This window comes from Bubalus kerabau, chromosome 4 (genome assembly GCF_029407905.1).
Source record: "Bubalus kerabau isolate K-KA32 ecotype Philippines breed swamp buffalo chromosome 4, PCC_UOA_SB_1v2, whole genome shotgun sequence".
Taxonomy (NCBI): domain Eukaryota; kingdom Metazoa; phylum Chordata; class Mammalia; order Artiodactyla; family Bovidae; genus Bubalus; species Bubalus kerabau.
Window position 1 is genome coordinate 22,213,598 of NC_073627.1, and position 19,558 is coordinate 22,233,155.

A 19,558-nucleotide genomic window follows, 5' to 3' on the forward strand; every position below is an offset into this window, starting at 1 on the left:
CATCAGGCAGTCCAGGTTCCAGAATCCTGGGGCCGCAGTGAGGTCACTCTCAGGATTGTGTTCTCAGGTTCTGGAACTCTCTCGTGTCCCTGTCCTTCTTCCTTCTCCCCTGCCCCAAGGCACCACTCAGGTTGAAGACCACCCCACACCTTCCGCAACCAGAAGACCAGGGCCCCGTGACCACCAGCACCACCATATCAGAGTTCTGTTTCACTCTAACTCCTGTGGCCTACTTCAGGTGTTCAGTTGGGCATCTCTGTAGCATCCATCTACCTTCTTCTACAGCCCGGCACTTGACTCCCAGACAGAGTTCTGGGAAGCTAAGTCAGAGAAGGCAGAAGGAAGAAGTAAAGCTGATGGATGAGCTTTCATTCTGGTCCACCTGTCCAGGGCCTTCCTGCCCTCTGGACGTGAGTCACCCATCTTCTGGGATGAGCGAGTCCAGAGAAGGAAGCACCTTCCAGCTGTTCAACAGAACTCACTTATGTCTCCTTCACATCCCTTCCCTTCCTGCAGCCTTTTGATCATGCAAACTGTAAGCCTGGAAATGACCACTCTGGTCAGGGTTTTTGCTCTACAAGGAATGGCACCCACGTACCCTCCACCTCTTGGGACCCTCCCCGTCCTCAACACAGGGCTCTCAAGCAGGGTCTGCACGTGCACAGCGCCGCGCGGCCCTTCAGAGGCCGCCTGCCTCTGCAGACCCTGCACCGAACCCACCGCCTCTGGGCTCGAAGCCGGCACCCCAACCCCACCCCGCCCCCGGATCCGCCCCCCGCCCCCGGATCCGCCCCGGTCGGAAGCGGCGCCTGCGCAGTGCAGGCGCGGGGGCGGTCGTTGTGTCCACGCCGCCAACCGGCCCGCGAGCGCAATGGCGGAGGAGGTGAGGTGGGAGCAGGAGACCGGTGTGGGGCTGACCCCGAACCCCCGGGCGCTCCGCGACCCCCAGCAGGCCGTCTGGGCCCTGCCGCGCCAGTGCGGCCCGTAGACGCCCAGGCCTTGCCAGAGGCCCCGCTCGCCCCCTGCGCCCCCGGCCCGGCTTCGCGGGGCTCCCTTTGGGCCCTGCGCGGTGCTGGAATCAGCGGTTCTCTCGGGTCTCGGGACAGGTGAGCACCCTGATGAAGGCCACGGTCCTGATGCGGCAGCCCGGACGGGTGCAGGAGATCGTGGGCGCCCTCCGCAAGGGCGGGGGAGACCGCTTACAGGTATCGCGGGGGGCAAAGTCGGGGCCGCTGGGCGGGATGCGGGTGGCTGGGGAGGTGGCCTGCCCTGGGCGCCTTACCGCGTTGCTGCAGACACGTGCAGGTAAGCCTTCAGCCTTTAGAAATAGCCAGGGACTTGAGGGCAAGCCTGTTTTGCCTTGGAGGAGAGCCCACCTGTCCGAGAACCTAGATTTCAATGTTCTCAAATTTCTTTAGACAGAAAGCACCCCACACCAGGCCTCCGGGTCTTGTTGTCCTTACTAGCTGAGGTTGGTGGGCTCCCGAAGAAGGTGCAGATGTGGAGATGAGCCAGAAGGAGGAGGCATCTTAAGAGAAGCCAGGGCATTGAGATGGGTGCTATTGAAAGGGTAGAAGAGGTCCTGATTTTGCAGTCCCCATCCCCACCCTCCACGAAACTGGATGTTCTCTGAGTTGGCACAGGTACTAACTAGAATTAGTTCTTCCTTCCCTCTCCAGTTGTTCCTAACTCCCCCAGGACTGTGTCTGCAGGCTGGGCATAGAGCTGTTTGGCTTTCCGTATTCATATTGATGCAGGGCTACACCGGAAGGTGCCTGTCTAGGCATCATCTCTCTTTTGCATTTCAGGTCATTTCTGATTTTGACATGACCTTGAGCAGGTTTGCATATAATGGAAAACGATGCCCTTCTTCTTACAGTAAGTCACACACAAGCTTGCTTTATTGGACTTGACAGGATGATGGCTTCTAAGGCACAAGTAAAAGGAGTTCTGTGTTTTTGCAGACATTCTGGATAACAGCAAGATCATCAGTGAGGAGTGCCGGAAAGAGGTGGGTTACTCCCTTCTTTGCTCAGAAACGGCTGGCATATACGGCATCCAGTGGTTCTTGTTAGGACCAAAGATTCCAGGGTTGAGACCGTAGAAGGTTAATTTTTAAAAAAAAATTGTTGTGCTCAGGTGGACCTAGTCTTTGTGTGTGTGTGTGTGTGTGTGTGTGTGTGTGGCTTGTGGAATCGTAGGGGTCCTTGACTAGGGATTGAACAGGGCCCTTGGCAATGAAAGGGAGGCGTTTTAACCACTGGGCCACCAGGGAATTCCCAGGTGGACTTAGTCTTATACACTGAGATAGCTTTTCCTTATTGGCCAAGACATGTGATAATGAATGGTTGGAATATGCTTACTGCTAGCTATGGAACTTACAGGAGATGTTTTACTGCCTCCATTTAACAGATGGGGAAACAGAGACTTGGAGAGGTTTGAACAACTTAACTCAAAGTCACATAGCAAGATGCAGAGCTTGGTTTTCCCATAGATCTGATTCTGTTCCCAAACTCTTTTTAACTGTATTATGCTGTTTCCTTGACAGTATAAATTTTCTTGGTGAGTTAGCAGTTACCAAGAAAGACTTCTGAATTAATGTCTGTGTATGAAACTCCCCATTTCCATAAGATGCATACAGATAATATAAGGTGATCCCTGTAGCCTTGGAGTTCATTTTACTTTGTTCCACGTTCTTCCCATCAATGTCCTCTGTGCCGGAGCAGAGCTGTGCTAACTGTTCATTTCTTTGCTGAGCTCTTTCTTCTAAGTAACTGTATCATTTAGTTCCACTTGATTATGAAGTTCACCCAGTTGTGTACTAAGCAGTTTGTTGGCCGGCCGTGGTTGGTCAGCTCTTCCAGTACTCTGCATGATTACTGGTTATTAGGATGGGCAGTGAATTATAGATAGCCTTTCTATTTCTACATCTGTGTCTCTGGAAATGCCATTTGTAGCTTAAGGTAGAGTCTGGCTCTACCACTGATCACCTTTGGGAAGTCACTCTTCTTGGTCCCTCACATCCCCGATCATAGCAACTTCCAGGGAGCTTCATTCACAAATAAAAGGTTTGTGTGCCCTCTCTAGGATGAAGAAGCTAGAGAAAACTAGGATTTCTGGTGTTGATGTTTTTCTGAAGAAATTCATAAGGCAAAATTTATGTAAAGAAATATTTTTTATTTTTAAAAATTTATATTCTGTTGAGTTCTGTTTTACTTTCAGAAGAATGTTCTCACATTCAAATAATTAAGAATCTTTAATACATTTTAGGGGCTTCCTGTCTTTGAATTTAACCCTCCTTTGGACTGATGGTCGGGGACTCCATTTGATCTCATAATATTCCAAGACCATGCACGTATTAAAATTATAATTCTTCACTCTGTCCATTCCTGTTTTTATTGGGCACTGTTACTGACTGAACCATGTGACACATGATCCCTGAAGCAGCCTCCTTAAAGTCTGGAGGGTCCAGGCATGTGGAAGGTGACCTTAGCCAGAGGAGGCACATGGAGATGCTCCCGGTGAGGTTGTCCACCTGACATTGGCAGTGCAGTGGTTATCCCTGAACATACTACAGTGTTCTAGCTCCACTGGAGCATGTTTTTTTACCAGATCTATCTAAATTGCCCGGCTTTTAAAGATTTAAGTGCAACTCGTAGTACTTAAATCTTTAAAAGCAGGGCAGTTGGGGTTCCCTAGTGGCTCAGACAGTTAAGAATCTGCCTGCAGTGCAGGAGACCTGAGTTCGATCCCTGGGTCAGGAAGATGACCCTGGAGAAGGGAATGCCTACCCACTCTTGCATTCTTGCCTGGAGAATTCCGCGGACAGAGGAGCCTGGCAGGCTACGGTCCGTGGAGTCACCAAGAGTTGAACACGACTGAGCAACTACCACTACGATTACTACTTCACTTGCAAAAGAAACAGTCTTTGTGAAAGCAGTAGTTTGATGTGTTTGTTTTCTTTCTTTTTCTGACATAGCATTAAAATGAGTCCCAAACCACTAAAATGAAACGTGTTTTTATCCATGTGCTCCCCTGCCCCTAAGTTATCTTGCCTACTTCCTAAGAAAGCATACCACGTTTTAGGAAATACAGCATTAACTCAGTTCTTACTGATTAGGTGCTGATGCCTGGGCTAATTTATAACAACAACAACGGCAACAAAATTCTAGATGTACCTCATTACAAAGCCTCTTTGTGTTGTTGATGCCTAGACCTCAGTCTTTGGGGCAGTGGGGTGGGGGTGGGGCTGGAATACAGAAGGATGACCAGCTCTGAAGCTCCTGTGACTCCCTTATATGAATTGCATCTTCTGGGTGACTGGTGCTTTTTTTTTCTCATGTGGGACTGTAGGACTCTGCTGGGGAAAACTTGATGTAGACTGATGACTTTTCTCTTCATTTTGGATGTCACAGCTCAAAGTGCTTTTTCACCATTATTACCCAATCGAGATTGACCCACACCGGACCATCAAAGAGAAGTTACCTCACATGGTAGAATGGTAAGCGCCAGTAGTGGTGAATGATGGCTTGGTCTGGCTTTGAAATCAGATGCAGGTTACTGAATGCTCAACCGAATGCCACACTCCCAGCTATTAGAACAGATTGTCCAGACACAGACAGGTCACTCATGGCTGCTGCTGGATGAAGTAGGGGGCTCACTGAGAGTCCTTGGAGTAAACTAGAAGCCCCTTAGTTTGGGGGATAAGCCCCTTAGTGCTTTGGGGCAATAACCCGCCTCAGAAAAACCAGTATCACTGGACAGAGCCCCAGAGAAAGGGTTCAGAAGAACTTTGGCATCAGCAGCAGCTCACCCAGCTGTGGTCTGTAGTGTTGCTGTCTCGCCCCCCTCCTTTAGGGACAACCAGGGTCCTGCAGGAAGTGGCTCCGAGGAAAAGGATGAGGCCTCCACTGCCAGCACTTCCAAAGGGGATTCAGGCCCACAATGGGAAAGGGCATTTTACTTAGTGGTCTGAGTTTAGGGTTTTGTGGGGTGTCTCTCTCCAGGTGGACCAAAGCGCATGACCTCCTGTGTCAACAGAAGATTCAGAAGTTTCAGATAGCCCAGGTGGTAAGAGAGTCCAACGCAATGCTCAGGTGAGCTGCCTGCTCCGGAAAATGCTTCTGCCAGACTGGAATGGGTTTGCTCACAAAGCGAGGCTCGAAGGGAGTTGAAGAGGAGTTAGTTGCTGGAAGAGTCAGAAAGGACCTAGCACCATGAGTAGCTACATGAGGAGAAGGTCTTGCTTTTCCTCTCTGGACTCAGCCAGAGAATTTTCTATCCTTGGGTGTGTCCGAAGACACATTCTGCTGGTAACGGATGTGGTGAAGATGCTCCGTCTTCCAGAACAAACGTGTCTTGGTAATATTTCCCAGTGGTAAAAAGACTTATGGGATCCCCATGGTAACTGGTGTTCTTTATCCAGATATGGGAATCGGCTGGCCTGGGACCCTTGATCATCGGTGGCCTTCAGAGCTCAGCTCTCTCTGCTGGAGCGTTCTTTACCAGAGGAGGGATGGGGGCACGTATAGGAAAAAGTCAGCACGGGTGCCTTCCCTCAAGGATTGTGCACGGGGAGGTTGGGGGTGCTCTCCACTGAAGCCACCCTAGGAGAGCCACCTGGTTGTATTTTGCTCAGGCAAAATCATCTAGAAACAAACAAGCAAATGTGTTTATATGATTTATGTGAAGTTCAGGGACAGGGAAAGCAAATCAATGGTGATGTGAAGTCAAAATGGGGATGGTGGCATCAACTGGGAAGGGACATGAGGGAACCTTGACCTGGTAGGTATCACATGTATGTATACATTTTGTAAATATTAATTGAGCTGAACACTTAATGATTAGTGCACTTTAATGATTTATTCTATGTATTTTATACCTCAATTTAAAATATTTTAGAGGGACTTAACTGGTAGTCCAGTGGTTAAGACTCCAAGCTCTCCGTGCAGGAGCACAGGTTCAATCCCTAGTCAGGGAACTAAGATCTCACATACAGAGCAGTGCAGCCCAAGAGAAAAAAAAAAGTTTAAAGAAAATTTTTACAGATGTAACCCAAATAGAAAATAAAGGGCAGTAGCAGAGGCGATGCAGTTTAGAACCATTCATCTGGTTTCAGGGATGGATACAAGACATTCTTCAACACCCTCTCGCAGAACAACATTCCCCTTTTCATCTTTTCTGCGGGCATTGGGGATGTCCTGGAAGAAATGATCCGGCAGAGGAAAGTGTTCCACCCCAACATCCACATCATGTCTAACTACATGGAGTTTGATGAAGATGTGAGCTGCATCTCATTAGGGCTGGGGCTGGAAGAAGGATGGGGACTGCCAGCCAGTGTGCTTCACCCTGAATGTTAACTGGGATGGGGGGCAGGAGGAGGGAGGGGAAGGCATGCTGGCTTCGTTGCCCTTGGCAGCTATTTATTTTTTAACGCGGCTAGAGACAGTTGCTTTTGAAAGACCCATTCTTGGGTGTCTGGCTGACAGTGGTCTGTCTGCTGGGGAAGACCTAGTTTAGGGCTCAGCCAGGCCCTGTGTCACTGTCATGGGTCATGTGCCATCCTAGGTACTCAGGGGCATGGACTTGGACTTGTTTTGCTTGAGCCAGAGGTGGGCTACACTGACTCACCCATGTTCTGACTTCTTCCCCTTAAGACCAAGGCTGGAATGTTCGTCCCTTTGACTTGTGGTTAGAGTGCAGCCCACAGCTGAGGTTAGCACACATGTAGCCTGGGCAATGCTTGTATCCCAGCTTCTTGCTTCCCCCAGAGCAGGTGATCTACAATATCTGATGGCCTCTGTTAGTTTAAACCAGGGGCTGGAAACATTTTTTTGGAATTCCCTGGTTGTCCTGTGCTTCCACTTCTGAGGCCTGGATTCAGTCACCAGTTGGGGAACTAAGATCTCCTAAGCTGTGTGGCATGGCCAAAAAGAACCCAACCAAACAAAAAATCCTTTTCCTATAAAAGAACAGATAGTAAATATCTTCCTAGGATCATTCACAACTACCCTGTCACACAAAAAAGCAGCCATTGAGAAGATGTAAACAAATGGGCCTATAAATTAAGTTCCAGTAGACCTTGGAGAAGGAAATGCAACCTACTCCAACATTCTTGCCTAGAGAATTCCAGGGACAGAGGAGCCTGGCGGGCTATAGTCCATAGGGTCACACAGGCAGATGCGACTGAACAACTAACACACACAGAACTTAATTTACAAAAATAGTCCAAATCTGGCCCACGAGCCCCAGCTTGCTGACCCTAGTTTGGACTGCAGTGAAGTGTTGGCATTATCTGTGGCTTTCAGGATTCTGTTTCTTCCGTGGCAGACTGGAAAACCAGCCCTCGATGGGTCCCTGTAGCCCTTCTGTCTGTCTCTCGTCTTGACTACTTAGGGCTTCCTAAAGGGATTCAAGGGCCAGCTCATCCACACCTACAACAAGAACAGCTCTGTGTTCGAGAACTCCGATTACTTCCAGCAGCTTCAGGGCAAAACCAACATCCTCCTGCTGGGAGACTCCATGGGGGACCTTACAATGGCTGATGGGGTTCCTGGCGTGGAGAACATTCTCAAGATTGGCTTCCTAAATGACAAGGTAGGTATGAGACCCGGGCTCTTCATGGCTGGCTCCTTCATTCCTGTTATGGGATACACACTGTGTGAAGTATTAGCGGCACAGAGGTCAGACACAAGCCATAGTCTCCTAGGAAACAAGAGGTACCCAGTGGTCAGAGCTGTGTGCACAGCACAGGGCATGATCTGGAGGTCAGAGCACATCATCAGAGCTCACGCTTACAAGTGCTCACTTTGTGCCAGGAACATAAGACCAGCTAATCTGTATAGTCATACTTTGAGGTGTAGTGACTGTTTTACCTTTTCATAAGTGTGGAAACTGAGGCAGGGGGATTTAGTAACTTGCCCAAGGTGACATAGTTTAGAAAGTGGTTGGGCTGATCACCAGTCCTCCTAAATCTTACCTATAAGGGCATGATTGAGATGGGGGATGTTGGTATTCAAGATGTGGGTTTATAATTTAGAGAAGGAAAACGTAGAAACAGACAAGATGTTAGTGGATGAAACCAGGGTCGTAGAGGGGCACAGTATGGCATCAGACTTGGCCAGCAGCTGTGGAAGGCTTTTGAAAATTCAGTTCTCATAGGTTAGAGGTAACATCTGGTTTTTTGTCTCTTAATCCTTGTGACCTTCCTTTTGACACTGACCCAGGGGTTAATTGTGGCAGCCTGCACCCACGGCCATGTGTGTCTCCAAAGGACAGGGCCCGGTAACCCTGAACTCCTTTTGGGGAGTCGTGGCTTGAAGGCCCTCCTCCCCTGCCCCTGGTGCGCAACAGCGGTTTGGGCAGAGGGCAGGGCCCTGGGGGACTCTTGCTCTCTGCTCCCCGGGCAGGTGGAGGAGCGGCGGGAGCGCTACATGGACTCATATGACATCGTGCTGGAGAGGGACGAGACGCTGGACGTGGTCAATGGGCTGCTGCAGCACATCCTGCAGCAGGGTGACTGGACAGAGATGCAGGGCTCCTGAACGCAGGCGGGGCCTGCCAGCTGCAGTGAGGAGGGGCCTTCCCGGAAGGCCGCTCTGCTCTGAGCTCTGCTCCTGTGCGTGCAGAGTCCTCCAGAGAACATTCCGGGCTGCCAGTGGCCGGGAGCCGCTGGCTCACACCCCTCCCTCCTCCTCTCCCCGGCTCCATGGTTTTGTGTTCTCCAGTGTCTCAAGGGAGCCCTGCCAGAAGGGAGGACAGTGAAAGCTATTCCAGGTGAACTGCGGACCTACGCGGTGTTAGCAGTTTAGGAATCAGCTGGTCCAGGGAATCTTTTTTTCCAGAATTTTTTAACATGGGAAGCTGTTCTTCAAACAAGTCAAAGTCTAATATGTGAAACAGATCAAAAATAAAAAAAAAGGAAAAACAGCTGATCTGATTTTGGGGTCTGGGGTGGAGCAGCAGAGCCTGTACCTCTTGGCTCCAAGATGCTGGGATCTCCAAGACCATGGAACACAGTTTGAAAACCACTGAATTCGCCCAGGAGACCCTCTGAGCACAGCTAGCACAGCCAGGTGTGTCTGTGGGGGCCGGGGGAGGGGCGCAGGCAGGGTTGGGAGGATATGTTTCTGACCTAAAATGGTTTGACTTGATTCTCATGCAGCAGTTAAACTTGAGATTCTGTGGGGTCAGCTGCATCTGGCCAGCACTGCAGAACCCCGTCTTTATGGATTTCCTAAAGTGATCCATGTGAGTGTGGGTTTTCCCAGGTACCCCTGGCTCCTGTCCTTCGTCCTCGTCCGGGGCCACTGAAACAGGTGACTTCCAGGGAGTTGAGTCTGGGGAACTGACAGTGCTCTGCGCAGAGTCAACTTCATTCCCTCACCCGCCTGCCCAGCTGCTGGAAAGTCGTGTTTTATCTGCTGCTCTTAAAGGAAAGTAATGGGAGTGTTGACTGAAAGCTGGCTGCATGCTCCCAGAAGCCACAGGTGCTGTTTCATCCTCACGGTGACCCTGCAGGAGTGCAGGTCCATTTAGGAAGGACCAGTCCTTTGCCCAAAGGCTAGAGCTGGGAGCTCGAGCAGGCTTGCAGCATTTCTGACAGAGCCCGCCCTTGCTTGTGCATCACGCTCCCTCCACGCCAGCTTAATCAGGCTGTCCTGTCAGGCTTGGGAGAGGGTGGTTACGCTAAGGCTGGGTCTGTCAACCCTGAGGTGCGATCTGGATGCTCTGGGACCAGGGAATATCAGTCACTGCAGCCGTGGGGAGCAGCTTCTCTCTCTTGGAGGGTCTTGGGGGAGAACTCAGTGCTTGTGGGTTTTGTGGGGGCAGTTCAGGGTGTGAGTCCAGGCTGGTCATTTTCTCTCCCATGCACCTCACCCCCTCCTTAGATGGCTAGGGTCATCTCTCTTACTGGCCAGAGTTCAGCCAAGCAGATGAGGACAGATGGCCTGACTGATGGCTGAAGGGACTCCTTCCTCAACATGAGAGGTTTTGTCCAGTGGCTAAGACTCCACGTCCCCAATGCAGGGAGCCTAGGTTCAGTCCCTGGTCAGGGAACTAGGTCCCACCACATGCTGCAACTACGAGTTCACATGCCACCGTTAAGCCGCACAGCAGCCAAAAAAAAAAAAAAAGACACAAGGTTTGAACTCATTTACCTTTCTGACGAGAGGAAGAGGCATCAGGCAGGTGGGAACAGCTGGCAGCCAGGAGGAGGGAGAGGTGGGAATATTGTATGAGAACTGATCTATGTGAAAGTAGAATCCAAACTGTGGTTTGTTTAAATCGCTGAGCTTTGTACATCGTGTGACTTCAGGGACCTTGTTTTTCATTGAGCTGGGACAGTGAGGAGACCAGGATCCTGGCCCACAGGCTCCTCCCCTCTGTGGACACTTACCCCCTCATGGTGAGGGCCCCAGCTGAGCCTGAGGGAGGCAGGAGGCATAGACCTGGGGACAGCATCTTGAACTGAAGGGCCATGGAGGCAGCCTGCTCAGCTCCCCTTCCTCTGGACGCATGGGTCGAAGGGCCCCTCCCCAAGAAAGACCACATGCCAAGGCCTCTGGTTTAGTGTTTTATTTGGCACAAAGGAGAAAGGGGGTCTGAAACCAGTTTAGTCTTTGGAGTGTGCAGAGCTTTGCTCACCCCTCTGTCACCCCTCAGTCCCCAGTGAGCCCCTCCTCCAACTTTCAGCCCTAAACCAAGGGTTCCATAGTGCTCAGATCCATCCAAGTAGGTTTCCTCATCCCCACCCTCCATTTTTTTCTTGGCCCTTGGTCCCGGCAGAAGGCAACCTTCTTTAGGGATGAAAGGTGACACAAAGCCCAGCTCTGATGTATAGCACCCTGCGAGCACTTCGGCCACCACCACACTGAAGGGGGATGGGACAGGTGAAGGTGAGGTAGGGCTGCCCCCCTGGAACTGCCCCCTTTCCCTAGGAACCAGCCAGAGCTGAGGGTGGAAAGCTGGGGGTTCATGTTCTTGGGGAGATGCCAGGATGAGGAATGCAGGCTGCAGGTGGGGGTTGAAGATGGTGAGGGTAAATACAGGGAAAGGGCAAGTTGCGGGAAATGAATGAGTTTGGTCTTGCTCAGTGGTGACATGGAGGGGAGGTCTGAGTGAGGGGCGGCCAACCCCCACAGTCTACCATCCCCCCGGTGGCTTTGTAGTTCCAAAACTTTTAAGGAAGGGGATTGGGGTTGGGAGAGAAAAACCAAATAGAGGTCTGTGCTGTGGATTTTACTCTCAGGCAGTGGGAAGACCAGAGCTGTCCCCTCCGACCACTCTCTAGATGCTTCCAGACCTCATCCCCGCAGAGGGGAGGGTGGCTGTTGGGAAGCCAGCCCCACTGCCCACTGTCCCCTTCGATGTGAACCTTTGCATCCAGGACCAAGCCTCTGCCCTTCAGAGTTCCTCATGGACCCGCTCCTGGTCTTCATCTGACTTCAGCTTGAGCTCCTCAGCAGTGATCTTGCCATCCTGGTTGCGATCCTGATTCTGGAACATGTCTCCTATGGTTTTCTCAGGATCCTGGCCAGGCAGGAGGCGGCCTTTGCCCTCACTGACTTGAGCCTTGATGAAGGTGGAGAACTGTGGAGAGGGGAGAGCCAAGGGGAGGGGGAGACAGCGTCTTGCCTGAGCAGCTCGGCTGGCCTTGGGATGGGCTCCCAGGAGGAGGGAGAGGAGCTGGTGCTGTGTCCTGGGGGGTGGCGGGGAGGCGGGGGGCAGAGGGTGTGCTCAGGGTCAGGTAGCCAGAGGAAAAGACGGGGACAAGGGGCTTAAGGCACAGTAAGCTGTAGAGGGCCAGGGATGCAGTAGGCACATGCTGTGTTCTCATTAGACACCACCATGCTGGGGGTTTCTGCTGGGTGACTGTGTGGACAGTTATGAGAAGGCGAGAACTCATTACCCACCTCCTCCGCGGGGACCTCGCCATCCTTGTTAAGGTCCATGTGTTCAAACAGGTTGGCAGGAGGGTCTTCGTGCCACACAAACAGGTAGCCCGTGGGCAGCCCATCCTCCCGAGACACTAGCTCCACCTCAAACAGCAGCACAGCACTGCCAGGGACCCCCCGGGCTGCAGGAGTGGGGAGCAGAGAAGGGGAGGGTCCCGCTTCACAGCCTGCCCAGCACACACCCGGCCCTCCGGCCTCAGCTGCCCACAGCGGGTGCTGGAGAGTAGGGCAGGGCACATTTACAGAACCACCCTACAGAACGACCCAGAAGGCTCCCCTCACCCCTCCCACCAGCCAGCAAGGCCCCAGGCGGGCGGGGCAGAGGGGAGGAGAGTTCAGGCCAGTCTCAACCCCTCACCTCCGCTCTCTCCGTGTGCCAGGTGCGGGGGGACCACGAGCTGCCGCCTCTCTCCCACGCACATGCCCTGCAGGCCCGTGTCCAGGCCTTCGATCACTTTGTGGGCCCCCAGAGTCGCCTCCTGAGGGGCCCCGTAGTCATGGCTAGTGGGGAGAGCAGATTCCTGGGTCAGCAGTCGCCCTGGTCCCCGGTTCCTGAGTCATTCCCGGGGCCGCCCCACAGGGCAGGGTGCCAGGGCCCAGTGAGCAGAGGTAAGCGCGGTCCCCTTCTCGGCTGGGCCCTGTCCTGCAGTGTGGTCCCTGCTCCAGCTGCCCTCCACAGAGTGGGACCAGCCACTCCCCCTACTACCTACTTCACCCTCCCTTTGCCTCTGGAGGTAGAAATTTCAGCTTCAGTGGGAACTTAGGGGGTGCTCCTAGGAGGACCCCCCTATGCCTGGCCCATGCCCACCCACCTGCCCAGCCCTGGCCCTGCCCTGGACCCACGAGGAGAAGAGCCTGGTGCCATCCAGCAGAGAGCAGTTGTAGTGGTAGCGAACAAAGTCCCCGAGCTTGGCCGTCTCGTTGCAGGTCTCCAGGGGCCGGGACAGCGTCTTGATTTCCACTGGATCCGCAGGATTGTGGAAGTCAATCACGTGGACGTCAAAGATCAGCACAGCAGAGCCAGGGATCTTGTCTCCTGGGGCCAGAATGGAGGCGTGGATCAGTTGGGGTCACGGAGGGGCTGCTCCAGGTTTCCATGGAGGCCCCTAGACTTCCCCATCCTGGGATTCTAAGCAAGGATGGGATGGGATATTTGTCCACATGGTCAACTCTCATCATATACACTGTAGGGGTGAGGACACAGGGCAGGAGAGGGGAGAGACATGCCAATTAGAAAGCCCTTTACAGGTATATCTTGCAACCTCCCAGTGACTGACTTTGCTGATCAATGTGATTAGTTCCATTTTACAGGTGAGCACACTAAGGTTTCCAGCAAAGCTGGGACTCAGATCCAGGTCTGTTTGCTTCCTAGGGCTGTACCACCCTCCCTCCCCAAGCTCAGAAGTGGGCTGCCCTTTTCCAGTGTGGAAGGGGAGAAGCAGGGGACTGCCCCTGGAGGAAAGGATAAAGTCCTTGCAGCAAGAGTTGGGTGGGGAACCAGTTTTTGTGATGAGAGGGGCAGAGCAGTGGCTGGAAATCCCCCCACCCCATTAGGGCTAGGTCAGGAGGAGCTGAGGTGTTGGCTTGGGGAACTGGGAGCAAGCCTACCAGTCCCGTTCTCCCCGTAGGCAAGGTGCGGGGGGATGGTGATCCTCCGGCGCTCCCCCATGCACGAGCCTTGAAGGCCTTGGTCCATCCCAGGGATGATGTAGCCCTGCCCCACATAGGTATTGTAGGTGTGGTTCCGGGAGTAGCTGCAATACAAGGTGGGGTGGGGGGCCAGCAAGGGGGTCACAGAGGCCCTGCCCTGCCAGGCAGCTCCGAGCCACCTCAGCCCCCACCATCCTCCTCAGGACCCCCTGCCCTCCCCGGACCTGGAATCAAAGAGAGTGCCATCCATTAGGGACCCGTTGTAGTGGTAACGCATGAAGTCCCCAGCCACGGCTCTCCGGACGCAGCCAGGCGGCAGCTCAAGTGTCTCCAGCTGGACAGTGTCCTTTGGGTTGTGGACGTCAATCAGTAGGACGTGGAAGACCAGCGAGGCCTGTGAGGGGATCACAGTCCCTGGGGAAGGGATAGGCTTGAACCATACACGTGGAGAACAGAACGGGGCTTCTCAACTCAGGAAGGCCTATGTGAGCACCACCCAAAAAAGGTGCCAACCCCGCTTTCCAGAGCCCTTTCTGCTTCTTCCAATGCTTCGTCCCTTGTGAGGCCGGAGCCCTGCTTCTTCCCCTGTGAGGCTGGAGCTGGGTTTTCCCCAAGACTACCACCAGCCCATATGAGCCTTTGTGTAAAGCAGAATAAAGCAGAATATGGGGACTTCCCTGGTGGTCCAGTGGTTAAGAATCCAGCCACCAATGCAGGGGACATAGGTTTGATCCTTGGTCCGGGAAGATTGCATGTGCTGTGAGGCAACTAAGTCCATGCTCTACAACTACTGAGCCCACCTGAGGCAACTAGAGCAAGACTGTGAACAGCAAGAAAGACCCAGCACAGCCATAAATAAATAAGTAAAATTTTAAAAGAATAAAGTACTTCTCTTTTTTTGGGGGGTTATGCTCCATGGCTTGCGAGATCTTAGTTCCTCCATCAGGGATTGAACTCGGGCCCCAGTAGTGAAAGAGCCACTGGACCACCAGGGAATTCTGATGCACCCCTTCTTAATGAGGTGATCACCCAGGGCTAGATTTCATCCCATTTTGCCTCTTTGGCTGGGTGTCCTTGTGCAGTATTCAACCTGGACAACTGTACATGGCAGCCCACTTATAGAGAATCCCAGAGTCCCTGCCTGTCCTCACCATAGCCTTTCTCGCCATAGGCCAGGAATGGAGGGATGATGATCTTCCTTCTCTCTCCAGGACACATGCCCAGCAGACCCTGGTCCATGCCCTTGATCAGCCAGCCAGAGCCCACGTAGGTGTCATAAGTCCCACCCTTACTGTAGCTGCAGAGAAGGAGGTAGAGGTGAGGCTGCTGTTGGTGGGAGAGGCAGGATGGCCCCCGACTCCCCACTGCATGTCACAGTCCCCTGGATCCCAGGGCTTCTTCCAGCCCTCACCTGGTGTCGAAGGCAGTGCCATCCAGCAGCGTGCCGTTGTAGTGGTAGCGCACAAAGTCACTGTCCTGGACCATCCGGGGGCAGTGGGGTGGGCGCAGCAAGGTGCTCACCTGCACGGTGTCGTCCTTGTTCCATACATCCAGCAGGACCACGTCAAAGTAGAGGGTGGCATCGGGGGGGATGAGCCCCGCTGTGAGGGCGAAGCAGCCCCAGAGTAGGGGGTGGAATGGAGGTCTCAGCATCCAGCTTGGCCTTGCCCTCCCCAACCCGAGGTCCCCTTCTGAGTCAAGCAAGGATCTTACCCGGGCCTGTCGCTGTCTTTCCTCCCACCCCAGGGGCAGGAGACCCAAACCTGAGTCCCAGGCTTGTTGCTATTCAGTCTGCGCATGCAGTGTGACCTTGGAAGTCACTCTCCCTCTCTGAGCTTCCGTTTTCTGGTCCTGGGGTCCCTGCTTCTGCCTCCCGATCTCCTCCATCCCCAGGCTCGGGCCCCAGCCCTCCTCACCCACGCCGATGCTGCCATAGCCTAGGTGCGGAGGCACAATGAGGCGTCGTCGTTCATTGACACACATGCCCATGAGGCCTCGGTCCATGCCAGTGATGAGGCGCCCCACGCCTACCACGATGGCCACCAAGGTGTGGCGGTCATAGCTGGGGAGGGAGGGGACAGATGCGATGCAGTGACCTCTGCTCATGATCACATACATGCCCGGGAGACACACACACACACAATCCCCCTCCCTACACACACGTGTCGATCCACCGGCTCCTTGTCTCCTCTTCAAGCCTCCCCTGAGGTGGGCCGCGACTCCCACCTCAACAGGGTGGGCTGTGACAAAAGGAGGTCCCCAAGGAGGCCAGAGTGGGAAGTACAGACACGGGGATTGGAGGGCGGCAGAGCAGGGGATTGGGGTTGGGGAGACCAGTTATCCAGCAGGAAGAAATGCTAAAGCTTGGCTTTTTTGGTTGTTGTTGGTGGTGGTTGCACCATGGGGCATGGGGGCATGGGGGGATCCTAGTTCCCATGCCAGGGATCAAACCCTTGCCCCCTGCATTGGAAGCTTGCAGTCTTAACCACAGGACAGGCAGGAAAGTCTCGAAATGCTTGGCATTCTGCATTCATTATGTTATATAATCCTGTCCCCTAAGAAGTGGGCATTATTATTATTTTTGGCAGCACCACATGCTTTGTGGGTTCCTAGTTCCCCAACAAGGGACTGAACCCTGGCCATGGCAGTGGGGAATTTCCAAAATGGGCTTTATTGATTTTATCTTTCCTAGGAGAAAAATTGAGACTTGAGAGACCAAGTGACTTGCCCAAGGTCACACAGATAATGTGTGGTCTCTTGAACTCCACAGCCCACATGTGGGCCACCAAACCATCAATTCATGGAGGAAAGGAAGGGGAAGCAGAGCTGGCCAGGGATAGGAATAGGTTTTCAATTTTGAAAAGGCCTATTCTAAAATTGCCACAGCTTTTGTTTTTGGTTACTGTTTTAACTTATAAGTTTTCCAAAATTAAGGAAGGATGAGAGATTGGCATTTTGATGGAAGGAGTCATGAGTGGTGAAAGTCTTCCAAACTCAGCACTTTGTGAACTGAGCCCAGCAGAGTCCCCAGCAGGGAGGTCATTCGCCAACTGCCAACCCCGCTTCCACTCTGTGGCCACGGGCTCAGAACTGTACTCCTGGCTACTCCCCAGGCCGCATTTTGCCCACTGAGATGGTTGCATGTCTGGCCTGCTCACTTCGCAGAGCCCTTATTAGAGCTGAAGCATGGCAAGAAGTTTCTACCAGTTAAACCAGAGTTCTCCCCAGAGTCAAGGCTAAGGTGTGCTGAAGCTGCTTGCAGACCATCAGATCCTGTGTGAAGTTCACTTTCATTTATCATCTTGAGTCCTAACAGCAGCCTTAGGAAGTAGGGACTCATTTTTTCAGAATGCTTTTTGATCTCCATTTTTCAGATGAAGGAAGTAAAGCTTAAAGAGGCAAAACTCCTTGTCCATGATTATAGTCTGGGTTTGAACCCAAGGTCTTGGTCTCAGGAGTTCGTGTTCTGCCTGGCTCCAAAGCCATGGCCCTTTTTAAAAAAATTAACTAATTAATTATAATTTGGCTACACTGGGTCTTAGATGCAGCACGCAGGCTGTGGCATGCAAACACTCAGTTGCCGTGGGTGGGATCTAATTCCCTGACCAGGGATAGAACCTGGGCCCCCAGCATTGGGAGCATGGAGTCTTAGCCACTGGACCACGAGGGAAGTTCCCATGGCCACTAATTTCTGCAGGCTGAAGTGTGTGTTTTGGTGACGTCTCTAAGAGGGACTGACTTCTTGGGGTGTGGTGTGGGGGCTTGTGTGTGTGATCACCAGGACCTTAATTTTAACTGAGGCTGACCTGGCGTATAGCCCTGCCCCCACTAAGAAAAATGAACTTGCTAGAGCAGACCAGAAGCTTGGGCCAGACCAGAAGCCAGTCTCTCAAATCCCAAAGATGGCCTGCAGCACTGACCTGGTGGAGCCAAGATGGAGAAGGAGGCAGGAAAACCCTCGGAGGAGCCCAGGGTGGCATGTGTGACTGTGTGACACGTAGCAGACAGATCCCTACACCAATCTGTGCCCTGCACTCCCTGATCCATCCTGCTGTCTTATAAGGGCCACCTGCTTTACCCCACTGGCCGCTGAAAACCCCCACCCTTTTCCCCCAAAACCTCTGCTTACTCCTTCTCTAAACACAAAGGCACTGAAAGCTGGGGCTGGAACCACAAAGGGAGTCAACGTGGATGGAAAGGCAGAGGGTCCCGTGCTGAGATCCCTGGACGATTCGCACGCAGCAGGGATCATGCCCTTCTCCCACCTCTATGAACCAGAACACCCCCTCCTTGGCTATAAATAAAACGCCGAGTTCCTCTCGATTCTCAAGCACTTTGGAGGACAGAGGAGGCTTGTGTGAAAGCAAATGAGGTCTTTTGAGAGGCGAAAGTTTGAAACTGAGGGCAGAGATGTCCGGGGAGATGTCTAGTTGTCCCACTCAGGGTGCTGTTTGGGGCTGGGGGATCGCGGTGTGAGGAGGCGCATGCAGACACAGCCTAAAGGCGGCAACAAGGGAACCCTAAGACTGAGAGAGCCTGGCTCCAAGCTCGGGGAAGAGAAATGGTGAGTCTGGGGGCACCCAAGCCATTACCTCGAGTCAAATTTCTTGCCGTCCTCGAAAGTACCGTTGTAATGGTAGCGCACAAAATCCCCCATCTGCACTTCCCGGGGACAGGCCCTGGGGATGTGGTACCTCTCGATGACCACATCTTCCAGGGGGCCCCCGGCCGGGCTGGCGCGGCCCAGCCCCCTCCCCACGGCCTGCACCAGCAGCAGCAGCAGCAACTGCAGCAGGGGGAGCCGGAGGAGGGTGTGGCTGGGGGGACCCGCGCGGAGCATGGTGCCTGGAGCTGGGACGGCCGGCAGTGAGGGCGAGAGAGAGTGCGGCGGCCGCCAGACTCCTTCCCCTCTTCTCCCAGAGCAGGCTCCCCCTCTTCCTGTGCTCCATCCCCACCCCCGCCCTGGCTGGTCCACGTGGAATGGGGGCTGGGGAGGTTGAGCTGGCGGGGCGGGGGCAAGAGGGGTGGGACAGGAGGAGGGCCAGGCTGCTGGAGTCGGAGGAAAGCACCGCTAAGCCCTCCAGATTTGCGCCCTCCCCGACCCTGGGGGCCCAGAGACCTGGGGCCTGGAGGGGTAGGGAAGTTCGGGAAAGTTGAGACAGCGGAGCCGACAGAAAAAAATAAAAAAGTTCCTAGTCTTTTTTTTTCTGGAGCCCCCCGGGTCCTAAAGCCGGGCTGAGGCATTCCTTGATTGTTTGGGAGGCAACCCCCAATTTAGGCCTCTCCAGGTGACTGGTGAAGCTCCAGAATCGGGGGCGGGGAGGCGATCTGAGTGCTCCCTCCCACCCCTCTGTCCCAGGGACAGCCGCTCCCGGAACGAGCTGCTTTGTCCTGCAAAAGCTGGACTGCCAGAGAGGACTTTCTGACGTGGGGATGGGGATCGAATAGGAGGTGGTGAGAGTGGAGGGTGTGCAGGGTAAAACCAGGGATGTGCTTCCCTGTCGCCGGCTGGAGGGTACCCTTGGGGTCACCTCTTGGGGGCTGGGGGTAGGGAGTGAGCAGAAGGACCGCTGTGATGGATGGAAGAGCAGGTTTCAGGGCTTGGGCAAACTAGAGGGAGGTGACACTTGCCTCAATTTCTCTATCTTAAGGCGGGGGCGGAGGGGACCGCCTTTGCAAGGAAGGGGCTTTCTGGGCTCCCCATCCCGGCCGGAAGCGTTCCCCACACCCACACCATCTGCCGAGGGGAGGACCCCCGAAGGCAGGAGGTCAGGGACTCAGGATAGTGTCGGCTCTCCGAAAAGAGTGGAGATCCCTCGGCCCCTTGGGGGATCTGACTCAAGCCACACCCCGCCTCGCAGCCGCCCCCACCCCCCCGCCCCCAGTGCCCGGCGCTAAGACCCAGCGGGCGCGAGGGCCAGGCCCCGGCCCCAGAGCCCGCCCGCCTGCCA

The 19,558-nt window shown here is 53.7% G+C and overlaps 2 protein-coding genes across 2 annotated transcripts; one reads left to right on the forward strand and one right to left on the reverse strand.

The window, feature by feature from the left end:
- Positions 1-804: 804 nt before the first annotated feature.
- On the forward strand, positions 805-9,093 carry NT5C3B (5'-nucleotidase, cytosolic IIIB). Its single transcript, XM_055575884.1, has 9 exons — positions 805-883; positions 1,107-1,205; positions 1,809-1,878; positions 1,965-2,011; positions 4,416-4,501; positions 5,007-5,096; positions 6,119-6,281; positions 7,396-7,596; positions 8,409-9,093. The coding sequence occupies exons 1-9, from the start codon at positions 872-874 to the stop codon at positions 8,541-8,543; spliced, it is 903 nt and encodes a 300-aa protein (XP_055431859.1). The 5' UTR covers positions 805-871; the 3' UTR covers positions 8,544-9,093.
- Positions 9,094-10,569: 1,476 nt separating this feature from the next.
- On the reverse strand, positions 10,570-18,511 carry FKBP10 (FKBP prolyl isomerase 10). The gene is made up of 10 exons (XM_055575883.1): positions 18,200-18,511; positions 15,524-15,669; positions 15,019-15,208; positions 14,759-14,904; positions 13,832-14,021; positions 13,566-13,711; positions 12,801-12,993; positions 12,316-12,458; positions 11,916-12,079; positions 10,570-11,592 (listed from the first exon to the last, which is right to left on the reverse strand). Exons 1-10 carry the CDS (start codon positions 18,445-18,447, stop codon positions 11,407-11,409), a joined length of 1,752 nt encoding a protein of 583 aa, XP_055431858.1. The 5' UTR covers positions 18,448-18,511; the 3' UTR covers positions 10,570-11,406.
- Between the last annotated feature and the right edge of the window lie 1,047 nt (positions 18,512-19,558).